The 14,303-nt window shown below is 43.4% G+C and overlaps 1 protein-coding gene across 1 annotated transcript in view; it reads right to left on the reverse strand.

Moving 5' to 3' along the window:
• CFAP61 (cilia and flagella associated protein 61) overlaps positions 1 to 14,303 on the reverse strand; it is a 99,906-nt gene that overhangs the window by 38,444 nt on the left and 47,159 nt on the right. Inside the window, exons 19-21 of the mRNA XM_066546109.1 lie at positions 8,080 to 8,178; positions 4,403 to 4,568; positions 2,445 to 2,601 (exon numbers count right to left, since the gene is read on the reverse strand). Of these exons, the coding sequence (XP_066402206.1) occupies positions 2,445 to 2,601; positions 4,403 to 4,568; positions 8,080 to 8,178 (422 nt within the window). The remainder of the gene's footprint in view (positions 1 to 2,444; positions 2,602 to 4,402; positions 4,569 to 8,079; positions 8,179 to 14,303) is intronic.

Below are 14,303 nucleotides of genomic sequence, written 5' to 3' on the forward strand. Positions count from 1 at the left end.
GGCATTTGGGGATGGACAAGATCAGATGAGAGTCCTACATTTCTCAAGGAAAATTAAAATTCTGGTTTATATGGTAATATTAAATACAACTGCATTAGATCAGGGAAAGCAATGTTCCTTTATTGACCTCTTGTAAATCAACAATTTACTGCTTCTGCTTATTACAATATTAGTGGCTTTTTAGATGACAGTGCTAGTAGTCTAGGAACTGCAGATATTCATTATGGACTGAAATTATGTCCACTGAACAGAGAGCAGTTCCTCAGGATGCTTTTATTATTTAACTACATGAAAATGTATGTATCTGTGAGTAAACATAATAACCTTCTACAGAAAAAACAGCCATAAATAAAGATCATTACAGTAGTTTTATCGTTTATTACCTGAATGTCAGCGTCCTGCTGCAGAGCAGACTCATTAATTTTCCACAAGTAAGAAGCACAAGATTTCAGTGACCCTAATGTGACCTGAATCTTTGCAGTTTGCAAAAGCCAAAGGAGAAACCCAGTACGAGCTAAAGCATTGGTGCCTCCAGTCAGTGATTCATGCACTGGAATTTTAATGCAAGAGTATTCCTACAAACACACTTTTAATAAGGCAATAAACTATGCTTAGGTGAAGAGAAAAAAAAGAATTGCTTCATTTTGGGCCATTAAAGCAGTTTTGTTCCTTACTTTACTTCCATCCTACTTTTATTTCCATGGAAAGTGCAGAGCTAATAGGAGATGACTTTCAATTAGTCCCAATTACAGCTGTAATAGGTTCCATGCATTAGGTGGCTGGGTTTCATCAGCAAGCCACAGTGGCAGCCATGGGGCTAGTGCTTGCCCTGCTCACAGGCCCTCAGCAGCAGAAAGCCCTCCCAAAGCCCTGGCACCAGTGTCAGGACTGAAGGAACAATGTTGGTAAGAAACACAGCTGGAAGAAGAAGAAGCAAGGTGAGGAATAAGAGAAACTGGGATCAGTGGAGGAAGACCTCTCCAGCTGGGCACTCTGCACAGCAGTAGAGAATGTGATGGGAAGAGCAAGGAGAGGGAATTGAAGCCAGAGCAGGGGGAAAGGGGATGGTGTCACATCTCCAAAAGTGCCTCCAGACCAACCTCATGCTGGTGTGAATTTACCTTCTCTACGCATGAGGCCAGGCCAGGGCCTCATTAAGGGATGCAGCTCCACCTTGCAGCCAAGGCCAGCAGCAAGAACAAAGTGGAGATGAACATCCCATGACTCCAGCACTGCTGCTGGAGCAGGTGCACTCATGCCAGGGCAGGTGAGACAATCTGATTGTGCCATTTTCTGCAGAGTGACTGATCCTCCTGGCACCTGCATCCCAGCCAGCAGCTGCTCCCAGGCACGATCCTGCACAGGGGCACCAGAGCACATTCCAGGACTGGGCATGCATGAAGGACTAGCAGCAGCAAACAGGGAAAGCTAACACCCTCATCTGTCTGTGCTGCTGTAGCAGCTGGAGACCAGGTAAGGCTATGTGGGCAGGGCTGGCACCAGCTGGAGGACAGGTGGAGCTGGACTGCTCCAGAGAAGCTGGCCAAGGAACACTGCCATGTTTATGAGCCCCTGTGCTCATCACAGCAAGACCTGGAGGACGATAAAGGAATTCCCAGTGCTTTTAGAACTTCCCTAAAGGGCTGCCAAGCAGGTGTGAACCTTGCACTACACCAAAGCACTGCCAATTCTCATCACACTCCACAAACAAGGCAGGTAAAACACATCTTCAGGAAAGTCCTGCTCTTGCACCCTGCCAGCAGGAATTCCCCACAAGGATAGCTTTCCTGCTCTGAACTGTCCTGACTCAGAGCCAGCAGGAACTGACATTTCATGAACTCATTGACTCTTTGGTGTCTGTTTTTCTATTCAAAGCTGACTCAGAAAACTGGATGGTCTCGGGTATTTTCCACAGTGCACACACTAGTGAACATACAAACAGAGAACACATAACAAGGTTGAGGAAATACAGGGATGGTGCACATCAGCATAAATGTCTGATTTTAAGGGTTAAAAAGTAACAGGAACTTGCAGTTCTATGTGAAAATTTGTCACTGATGCAACTGAATACAATGCTGACAGACACTTCCTAATTTAGGCTTATTTTCTTTGTGTTATGCCACAAATCTAGATATTTTTCTATACAGTAGAAAACCACATCCACTAATTAAATTATTATTTCACTGGTGAATTATTGACTCCAGACAGATTTGCATTTGGGACTCATTTGGTTTTCTATAATAACTGCAGATAATTAATCTATCTCAAACCTTTCTTTCCCAGCTAAATATGCTGGGTATCAAAAATAACGAAAAATTCTAAATTAATCTGGAAAACAAAGCACAGCAGATGAAAGACTGTTAGAATTCATCAGGCACCAATTATGTCAGAGAATAAAGGAAGTAATAAGCCTAAGAAACATTTCTGTAGATGTGTGTGCTTACCTGTGGACCTGATGAGGTGTTCCTCCAGCCAGAGTGCTGCCTCCAAGCAGTCCTGGGCATCATTGAGAGTGAAGAGATTGGAAGGGACTTTCTCTGTGTATCTCTGTGGCCACTGACTCGTGATTTCACTGATATATTCTCCCATGGGAGCCAAGGCCTGGAGAAATGAGTCAGTGAGTGGATATGGCACAGAGTTGGAGATGTTAAAACACACTGACACCCTCACTTTGGCCACCTGAGGGCTTCTGTTCTGGCACATCCCTACCTTTTGTCACACTCAGCAGCAGCAAACGCACCCATGGCCACAGGGAACATGGAGTGTACACGTGTGCATGTGGTCCCTGTTTCCTGTGGGATGTGGGTGATCACTTCAAACAGCCCTGTCAGTGCAAGTGCACATGGCAAACGCCAGGGACTGCACAGCAGAAATGTCCCAACACACAGAAGGCGATGTCAGCAGCTCTCTGAATGACACATCACTTTTAAAGGCTCTGCCTCCACCTTTTGTCAGCAAAAATCAACCTTCTACAATGACAGATTTTTGTCCCAGAGAAAGGGATCAAAACCTGCTTGATAGCTCAAATGAAGATTCAGTAACATGGTCACTGTGTAATGCTGCTTTACAATAACAAACTCACTTTGAGCTGTACAAAACAAAAAGGCAATCTCATCTCTGACTTCTTCAGCACCACTGAGCCATGTCCTGAACCCTGTTCTCACTGCCAGCCAGATCAACTGAAATACTGCTGGGTCATATAAAACCAGGCATGACACCAAAAGATCTTACTCAACAAGTACATCTCTAAATCATAACACAATATGTTACTAAGCATTGACTGCTTACCAAATAAGGAACAACTTACAAAAAGGATGGACTAGAGCTCTGTGTAATAAAACAGAAGCCACTCATTTCTTCTTATCCTTTTGTATAGCTTGAAAGTGAGAATAGATGATAATGATGGAATTTCTCCTCAAAGGCAGATAAAACCTGCTTTTTCCCTTGCTATCTTTACCTTTCTCTCCACTGCAGGTACTTGCCATAAATTATATTGCAAGTCAGAGTTACCTCCAAACCCCTTTTCCTAGGAGCACTTTTCCAGCCCACACTTCAGTTTTTGTTTCATCCCTGCTGAGCAGTGCCCATGGGCTGCTGTTTAAGTGTGCCTCTGCTCTGAGAAGGGATCACAGACCACACAGCCTGCTGCACACAGGCAGCCAGACACCACTGTGGGATGTGGTACAGCATGGCAGATATTGCTCATATCCATCTCCTGATTTTAAAGGCAAAATGCCTTGCTCACAACTTCTACCCCAAACCACCCAGGTAATGCAAAGCCCTGCAATAAAAGGGCTGTACCAAGCTGCCTGTTTGGTTATGGGGCCTGATGGCCTCATGGGGATACAGGAGGCAGAAGCCACCCTGCCCAGGGAGTCTGAGTGGAAGCTAACCCTGTGGGGCTGGAGTTCAAACTTGATTCCACATCTCCCATGCAGCTAAGGGTCTGCTTCAATCTCACTGGAAACTCAGCTCTGTGCTACAGCACCAAGCAGCACCATGGGCATGCCTAGGCATGGTCATCACGTGAGATGAGTAATTAATTTGATAAAGAATTCTCTCCATTTCCAAAACTAGGTCAAATGGTGTTAGACCAGCTGGAGTTCAGTCTCCTGTGGCTGGGACCACATGTCAGTTGAGCCTGCTCCTCAGCAGGTTTAATGGTTATGGTGGCAAAAACACCAGCAGCTTTGCCTCCTGCCCAACCCTGAGCAGTGAACTGTCCAACCCTCCTCTCTTCCAGCTTCAGAACCAGCACTGACACAGCCCTACAACCTGCTGCACTACAGGGCTGCAAACTGCTGCTGCTACCCTTGCTAAGGCTGCTCTGCCTAATCCCAGGAACACCACTCAGTGTAGAAAAGCTGGGAATACTGTGCTGCTCACTCTGCACACAGCTCACCTGGTAGCTCTGTCCCGTGCACAGAACCAGGTAGTCATAGGGCACTTTCTTCTCAGAAACGACGACGTATTTGGCACTGCGGTTTATGCTCGTCATTTTACCAACCACAACATTAACCCAGGAACAAAGTGACATCTGTGCATAATCTTCATCATTAAAACAGTGGCTGCAAAGAAAAAATATCTGTAAGTGACATTTCGGCAGCTGACAGCAGGCATTAATTAGACATCTGGTGAGCTCAGCCCAGGCCCCCAGTGGTTCTGCCTGCTCCCTTGCTGTGAGTTTACTGCAGCCTATGGCAAAAGATTAGGCATTAGGAAATACTCAGTTACAAATTGACAGCTTTCTGCTGAACCCAAACAAGGCCTTCCAGCACTGGGCCTTACAATCATGTCATTTAAGAACAAAATCAGAAATCTATGCTTTACTCTGCTTTTCCTTTGCAGGCTGATGTGAGGTAGAAGGTTTTAAACCAGCATAGAAAATAATTCAACAGTCCAACTCTTTCTCCAAGACAAGACTTCTTTATTCAGCTTTTCCTCAACTTTCCTTCCTTTGCTATTCAACTTCAACAGTCATAGCTAAGGTAAGACACAAATGCAGGGAATACACACTACCATTTTAGCATCTGTATCCCAAAGTATTAGTCCAGAAAGTTTAAAAATAAATAGAAAGCTAGAAAATGGTTGTCAGAGCTAGAAGTAAAAGGCAGAGATCTCAAGTCTCCTATTGGTGAGAAAAATCTCCTTTTCCAAAAGAACTTTTCTACAATGCAAGAATGACAAATACTGAAAGCACACTAAACTGGTCCTGAGTGATGCACTCCAGGATGTTCTGGGTGTGCATGGAGCACACATCACAAGCAAGGTGCTCTGACAGTGTGAATTCCATATCAGTACCCTAAAAATCATGTGTTGGCTTTGACAGTCTCAAGCAAGGTTTGCTTTTCTCATGTTTTAGGGGTGTTACAGCCTGTTCCAAGCAAAAACCATTGGATATCCCTATGTGTGGGAGAAGTATAAAAGATCTGGAAGCTGCTATTTAAAAAAGCCAATCTTAAAGCAAAACCCAAATGGAACAAAACCTCTTTTAATGCCTCAGCAATGAAAGTTACAATTATTTCCAAAGGCTTGGAGTGTGCCCCCACCAAGGATGTCCAGCCAAGAAAATACCAAGACACACTTACTACTGCATCTGTACCACCCTCTCTGCTCAGAGAGGGCAAAGACAAAGATTCCTGAAGATAAAATACTTCCACAGAGATGTGCAACAGACACTATAAAACATGAGGAGAACGTTCCCAACTAGGTCCATTGTGACCCCTGAATGCCACTGAGCCTGGCAATGGCCCACCATGGAAATGCACAAGAGGTTGCTGGCCACTCTGCAGATCCAGCTGGGCTCAACTCCATCCCTCCCCAATACTGATAACCTGCACCAGGCAAAGCCTGTTCAGTTAGATTCTTTCAGTGGAACTGGACAAACCCATTTATAGCTTTGTAGAGCAATAAACCCACAGGATCTAGCAAAAAAGAATGCAACAGGTTTAAAACATGCAGAAAAAAGAATGGCTGGTGTCACACAGGTGTCTGGTTTGTAAGACCAGAGCAGCTCTGCAGGAAGAAACGCTGTGAACAAACTGTGTGAAAGAAGCTGAGCCTCACCCCTGTCGGACTTCAGGAGGGGAATGGCCAGTACAGAGACCCTGGGCTTCACCCAGGTGTCAGCTCAAGTCACCACAGAAAACACACGGCCATTAAGAGGCCCAAAAACTTCACTTTCTATGTATAGAAAGTGATGAAAAATATTCCACTTTCTCCCACAGGCCTCAAAGTGATTGAACAGAAGGGGCTGGGCCTATGCTCAAGCATTTGATGCTTTCTGTGGCACCAGCAGCTGCAGCAGAGAGTGCAGGCAAAGACCAGCACTGACAGCTGCTGCTTTGCCATTAATACCAGGACACCCATCCCAACACAGAGCTCCTGGTTCCATGTTAATCATTGCTATTAAACTCCCAAAACTGACATTCAGGATGCCACAGGAACAAATACAGTTGATTTCACAACGTGGGGAATTTTAGGATTGAATTGCCAGGCTTTCTGTGATGCTCTGGGTCCTTTGTACTCAGAGATACCAGTGTGAAAAAAATAAGGGAAGAAAACCACTGACAATACTGAACTGTAGTAATGCAGAAACCTGTAAATAAAATGGACATTAAGGACAAAGGAAGGTTTTCAAAAGCACCTCTATAATTGAGGTGCACAGCTTCCAGGAGACTAACACTCAAAAATCACAGGGATGCTTTTAGAAATCATACCCTGCAGAGTTCAATTTTCACTCTTAATCTACTTTCAGATTTTAACAGCTAAATCTGTTGAGGTGGCTCTGAACTGTAACTTTCTGTCAGGAAGGATGCTTTGTTAGTATAACTCTTTTCTACAGTGAACTTAGGAAAGAGACTGTGTGCATTTATGTGAGACTATAATTCCTTCATTTGCCAGATTTGCACTTGAACACACCCCTTTCTACAGTACAAAAAGTAATACAGGCAACTACTTTTATGAAATGTCTTGTCAGGGCAAAATGAGATCAGATGGTTTTAAACAGGTTCCCACTACATTATTTTCACATCTTTGTAGAGATTCAATTTGTAAGGTTCAGCAAGCAGACATGGAGCTGTTTTGTCACTTAAAGAGCCAGCCCTTTAGTACACTGCTGCTCATGGAGGAAAAGATTTGGTGAAATACAATGTAAAGTCTCCAAAGAGTCACAAGCCAAATCTAAATAACCTAGTATAAGTTCATTCCCCAGCTACTCAGAATAACTGATGCATTTTAATTCTATGCTTCTCTATGTTCAAAACAATCATCTTCAAGTCCACAGTGATGATTTATCCAAAACAAAACCCAAAAATACTGTATTTAAATGAGAACTATGTACTGTGAATTTTAAAGAGGTAAGATATTATCTGACTAAATGGAAGCTATTATATTTATTGGCAAACAAGGAAGCCTGAAAAGTGTTTGACAGTCCCTAGACAAGGCTCTTCCACCATTTCCCTTCTGCTGTACACAGCCCTGGTCTGGGACAGCTGAGAATGGGGACAGACTGCCACAGCCCAGGGACTGGCACTCACAGCCCACAAGCAGCAGAACTGATGCAGAACAGTTTTGCCAAACCGATCAACAGCAACAATTCCCCTCATATACAGTGAAATCCCCACCAGCATCGGTGGGCTCTGCATCCCACCACACACTGCCCAAAGTCAGTCCCTGTCACATTACCAACATTAATTCTTGTACATTCTTTGGTTCAGCATTACTTAGAACAAAACTCATGGAAGCTAAAAACCAAAGAATATTTACAAAGTAAGCAGACATCTTGTGTCATTTGTCTTCAGCCTGGAGATTTAAACAATCTAAAAAGCCTCAGAAAGCTGGGCCCACTGTCCAGGTATAACACAGTGGATTCCTGTTCTGAAGTTACTGCTTTGGCACTATTTCCCTATTCATAATTCTATCCAACTCCTCTTGTAGGTGAGTGCATGCTGGATAGACAGACTAGAGTATTTTGGGGCTCTCTACAGATGTATCTAAAATTTAGGACAAGTTCACAAGAATTACAGAGTGTTATGTTTTCTGCAGGAGCTATGGAAGTGTTTAGACATGAAGTCAAACCTGTTAATTAAAAATCTTCTATACTTGGAGCTCTGTAGGTCTTTTCCTGGAAGGCCGTGAATGGAAATCAAGGTCAGGTTGTTGAACTTCAGACGTGGCCTGTGGAAAGAAAAAGAAATGGCCTCAGTTGGAAGAAATTCAGAGGGCACATCCAAGGAACAGTATAGCTCAGAATTCCATGTTCAGGAGGATACAGAAAGCAATTCCTTTACACAGGGTCAAAGTGTTTCACTCTGCCCAGATGCAGGTGTCTCTGGATACAAAGAGAAGAACAATTTCCACCACAGTTTCAGCAATGCCGGGGCGAGGAGGGGAACAAGACTGACAGTATGTTGAACTAAATGTGATCTGACATTTGAAAACAAGTAAATATGATGAGTGATTAAGCCTTCTAATCTTCAAGGCTTTCTGTAAGTTAAGGATGGATTGATGCAAATGGTACAAAGGAATCAGAATGTTTTTTATCAACCAATGTTAATTTGTTATTCATACATTTAAAAAATATATTCAAACATAGTTAAAGGTCATACTTAAACCAAGGAATTTCAAGGTTATGGCTGCCCCTCTCAAAATGCATATTAATAGTTTAATTCTGGATTATGGATTATCTGTGGTAAATCTCCATGCATACTCAGGCCAAACACAAAGTAATAAATAACCTTAATGTAACAGAGTGCATATATTTATACAGATTATGGGCCTGATTCTCATTTAAATTAAGGTCACTCTGCAAAGGTGGATGTAAATAGAATTTGCTTTTCATTTATGGCCACCTTATGCTGCCTGAGTGATACAAAATGGTCTTCATGTAAATGGGAATGAGCCTGATCCACAAGGCTGAAAGCAGAGTGTTAAAGTGATGCCATCTGCACACCGGGAACGTCGCTCGTGGGGTGTGAACAACTACAGGAACTTCACACACCAACAGAGCACAGCTCCTTGGCATTTATTTACAGGGGATCAATTACATAAACACCCTACACATCCTCCCAACCTCAGAGCAAGAAGATTTCATTTCAGTGTGGAGCTGAAGTCATCTGTACATGCTGCATGGTCTCTTACCAACGGGTGCTCAAATCCAGGGGCTACAGTAACATTACATTTAAATACTCTTAATATTTAGGATGGAAACTTTGTGAGCCAGCACCAGAAACATGGCATAATCAAAGTTTTAGGCACTATTAATATGCCTCTTTTGCATGACTGCATGATGATGCACTTTATTGATCTGGTCACATACCATTTTCCTCTGCAGATGCTCTACCTCTATTGAGTCCCCACGCAGGCATCCAGGATTTCCCCAGTCATATGGTATTTGTTCCCTTCTTTCCCATGAGTGGGAGGCTTCAATCAGGCCTTTCAGTCAGTACAATTTACCACCTTATGATTTACTTCTACCTCAGCACTCCCATGGCATCCCCATATTAATTCATGTTTCCCACTCATTCATCTCGTAGGCATCAAAACGTTGATTAGCATCTTCTTGGATGAAATGAGACGAAACGAGTCAAATCTTTGATTTCCCCTTCACACTGAGGAAAAGCCAGGCACAAAGCATGGTGGCTGGCAGCTCCCCAAGGGCAGGGTGGTTCAGGGGCAGAGCTGCAGAGCTGCTGGGGCTGGTGCCTGTGCTCCGAGTGCCGCATGCTGCCCCTCTGGCTCCACACAAACAATGGCCCCATCTCCACACACAGGCAAACCTCTGCTGCTGCTAAGTGTCACAATTTGGTCAGTGTTTAAGCACAGGCTGGAGGTATTTGTGCAAATTATCGGAATCTTTAAATAAGTAACAAATGTCCTACCTTGTGTTCCAAAGGCCTGGCTCCAGAAGCGTGGCTGGCACGCGTGACCCCAGGATTTAAAATATATTTACACACACACACAGGCACTAAAGGAGAAGCCTGAGCACTAGAGGGGAGCTGCAGCTCCTGCTGGCACTGTCAGAGTCACCACAGGGTGACAGGTGGGGGATTTTGTGCTTTATTATTTCTAGGCTAACAAAAGGATGGCTCATTTACCACAGCTTGGGACTCCTTAACTGGAGAACAATCAAGGCCCTGGACATGGGCAATGGTGTCAGGACAGGGACTGACTTAGATGCTGCTAATAACAATGCCCAACATGAAACAGGGCAAAGTGGAGGTTCCCATTTGATGAAAAAGTCTTCAAGAGCCTGAACCAGTGCAACGTTAAACAAGTGCACCTGCATTTTAGAAGCAAATAATTCCAGCAGGGATTCACGTTGCTGTGGATACAGAGGAAGAACAGCTCAAAGATACTGGTAAAGCAGGGAGGGATTAGAGTATCTAGGGAAATAAGTAAAAGGTGTTAGGTTTCAGTGCAGAGCTCTAGAGGACAGCTACAAAAAGAATCTCAACACTCTTGTCCTCAAAATAAAACAGGGTTACCAATCTATTGAGCATAATCAAAAGGACACAGAAAAGTTTTAGTACTCTTTTTACATATATCCTGGTGTTTGTGAATTTGTTACAGTATTCTCTGCTCATTTTGCTGGATTTTTTTTTTTGCCTGATGTCTGTTTTGTTTTTTTTTCCTTCTGTATGTGGCATAATGATGGAGGCTTAGATGGTGGAAACTGCCTGAGCAAATAATTTAATTACTTGCTTTCATTTAACCCCTCATTATCACAACAAGTCAAACCACTTTTGTTACAAAAAATAAAGTGCAGCAAAGCAGTCTCCATGAACCCAAGATCTCATTTTATTTGAAATCTTGCATTTTATAAGATTATTTTCCCAGTTAGCAATAAAAACTAAAATAAAGGAGTGACAGAAGAAAATGCTTTATCTGCCTCCTAAAGTTGGTAACTATGTGAGCTGTTCTCCTGTGTACATAATCTTTAAACAACAATATCTGAAATTATAACCTATCCAAAAGTAAAGTCCTAATGACATTGGATCCTCAGCTTCACTGCAGCAGAGCCCTTATAAAAATGGCAGCTCAAGATCATTCTGAAAATGGTAAAAAAAAAAATCTGGAACACTAAATTTTTGCAGGGAGGAAGGAGCCCAGAAGCAGAGATGATAATAAGAGTCCAGGTGTCACTCTCACTGTTCAAGGCAAATGAAGACAGTTCTCCTTTTCCCCACAAATGTAACAATTTATCCAAAGCAGGACATTTTTTTTAAGGAAACATTTCAAGAACACAGCAGTCAGGATGTGACTTGGAGAAGACACTTCTCCAAGAGGAAAAGGTATTCTAACAGATTACCCAGCCCCACACCAAACTCACACAGTTTAACAAAGATTGCCCATACAAATAACTAGAAAGAAGCCCCACTCACTCAAGTTGTCCCTCTAGGATAAATGTGCTGCTCAGTACCACAGCCCTGCTTGCAGCCCCTCCACAAGCAATGTGTCCCCATGCTGTCTCTCCATTAACTCCTTTGCCAGCCCCAGTGTTTTCCTTTCCCTCTGCTGCCTCTGCCTCCCCAGACAGCCACACTTCGCTGCAGCAGCAGAAGGGTTTGTTGTTTGTATCAACACCTACCAAAAGCACCTCTTCTCAAGAACCTGCTCTGAGGACATCAATTACAGCCCCTAGAGCAGGATTCCAGATTCACTGCTGACCAACAGATGTTCATTTCCAAGGTATCCCTCTTCAATTACCAGTAAACAAATATTAGCCAGTTCTCCCTTGGATTGACCTTAGGAAAAAGTGTTTAAATTGTGAATGAATTTACTCAACAAAAGAAGGGATAACAGCACAGTGTTCACTGGAACACTTGTCAATGCAAGGGTCAAGGAGGGGCTTTCCACACAACCTGGCCCATGACAACTCTTCCTCTCTCAGCAAAATCTTTCATCATGCCCTAGTTGCTTCCTCCTGGTATTAAAACAACAGGGTCCCTTCAAAAACTTCTATTTTGATGAAACAGTGCTTTGTTTTTTTGGTTTTTTTTTTCAGAAACTTCCTGCCAGGTTTATTGGTAATTTTATCAGATGCTGTCATCCAAAGAAGAGCAACCTCTAAGCCCAGGCCATGAAAGCCACCACTGTTACGATTTTCAGCATCTTAGCAAGAACCCATTAAAGAGCTAAAGAACATTTCCTTCACCCTTTGACTAACACCCTTCAGGGATGCTTGGGAATGCTTCTCTCTCCACCACTGGTAGCTGGGTGTCTCACCAAACTTTGAACTTGATGGTTCACTACTTAGTAACAATTACGTCAGTGAGTGATTATCATCATTATTCTCATACTCCATCCAAACACGGCTACTAGAGAGCAAATTAACTCTATCCCAGCCAAACCCAGGGCAATCCTGTCTTAGAAGCTGTTCCTCTCCAGTTAAATTTGGATTCTCCTGCTAGGTCTACTCCTCTCACTCTTCCCCTTTCAAGTGATTAGCCCTAGATTTCCTTCTTTGTGGTTATTTTACTGTGGTTATATTACTTGTCTCTCATCCTCTGTGCTGATCCTTTGCTAGACAATATAATTAAAAATACCAGCAACTCTGACTGTTGACTTCCAATTCCTTTACTAATTCCTAGTTTTTTAGGTGGCTTTGCATCAGCCTACAATCTTGATTTCTTGCTGAACATTACCAAACATGTCTTTTTACAGTTTCTTCTTTTGAATTCCCATCCACCTTATAGCTCCATCCACCTTGTCCCCCTCCTGTGGCTTCATTGTTTTTGTCCCTTCCAGTCACCTCTCACTTCCTAGAAACAGGTTTTGCTTACAGAAACTAGAGTATCCACTCAAGATTTGCAGCATTTTCACAATCTAGGTTACTAAAACCAACATGGCAAAGTTCCTACAGTATGAATTGTTCTGAAACAGGGCAGGGAAAACTAAAGAGCTCTTTTCCTTGCCCACTCAAAACACACAGCTAAATCAGACCCATCCATATCCTTCCACAGTCACAGCATTCAAAAGGCCAGCCCTGCCATCCTAAATCTAAGTTAGCTTTGAGTCTGACCTAATCATAGCATTATCCAACCACTGCTTCAGTGAGAGCACTTCCTTCCTAAAATTACGATTTCCATTCCACAAGTGTTCCAGCATTTCATTTTCTTTAAAAATGGCAATTATTTTTCTAGATAGAAAATGAGGGATATCTGATGATGGCCTTGGTAGCTACAGTCTCTTGCTGTTTAATCGCCTTGCAGATTCCAAACCACATCTGAGGGACATCAACACCATTTCCCACAAGCAAAGGTACCATAAATTGGGCAGTAAAACTAAAGTGTGGTAGAAACTTCACCACTTTGCCCACTGCTGTGCCAGTGCTTCAGTGAGTTACACACAGTTGCAGATTCCAGCTTGCTAATAGGACATGTTCAATATTATTGGCCAATTACCTATGTTTAAAGCTAAGGTGATAGGGTTTTTATGGCTGTATACTAGATTCCAATTTTCCAAACTATTGCAGAGAAGATAAGTATTCTGACCCCATGATGCAAATCTGGCAATGCTGCCTTCAGAGTAGGCACCCTTGAAATGTTCCCAGATGGCACCAGGCAGACAGCTCTTAAACCTGGAAAAAGTCGAGGTTTAACCACATGTGCTCCTCCTGCCAGCAGGAGAAGACAAAACTCATCTAAGTTGCATGTTCTGAGGCATCCCTGCAGTGCCAGGTCCTCATGACATAAGGCTGGCAGCCCGGGAAGGACAGGGACACAGCTGGTAGAGGAATCAGCTGGGCCAAAACTCCTGATCCCAAACCTCTATCTTTCAATTACTGACCTCCCCATCACAGCACCCTCACTCTGGCCCTCACAGTACACACACACACACAGAGGAATCAAATCCATGCTAATCACTACTGGGAAGAATCACAGCTTAGCCAGACAAGTCATCTTTTTCTCCACTGCAGCAGCCTGCCCAGTCTGCTGTGCTTCCAAGGCAGCCTGGAGACTGCTCTGGAGGGCTCAGCCCTGCACCTTCTCCACAGCTCTGGGAACAAACTTCAAACCAATGAACAGAAGAGAAAGTGGTGACATCTCCATAGCTTTAGCAGAGAGCTGGAGAACCTGGGTGCAGTGCTTGCACTTGGAATGCAGCTGTATTTGCTCTGAACTGCATCAATCAGAGGCACCAGGTTACCAGGCTCAGAGCTGTGGATGTCCTGCTGAGTCACCAGGAGGAGATGACGGATGCAGCCCAGCATTCTACAAAAACCCTTGTGACTCATTCCAATTCTGAGCAGGCTTTTTATAAGAAAACTACTATTTCCAAGATCAGCTTTAATACTGACC

Source organism: Molothrus aeneus, chromosome 3 (assembly GCF_037042795.1).
Source record: "Molothrus aeneus isolate 106 chromosome 3, BPBGC_Maene_1.0, whole genome shotgun sequence".
In the NCBI taxonomy this organism is placed as follows: Eukaryota; Metazoa; Chordata; class Aves; order Passeriformes; family Icteridae; genus Molothrus; species Molothrus aeneus.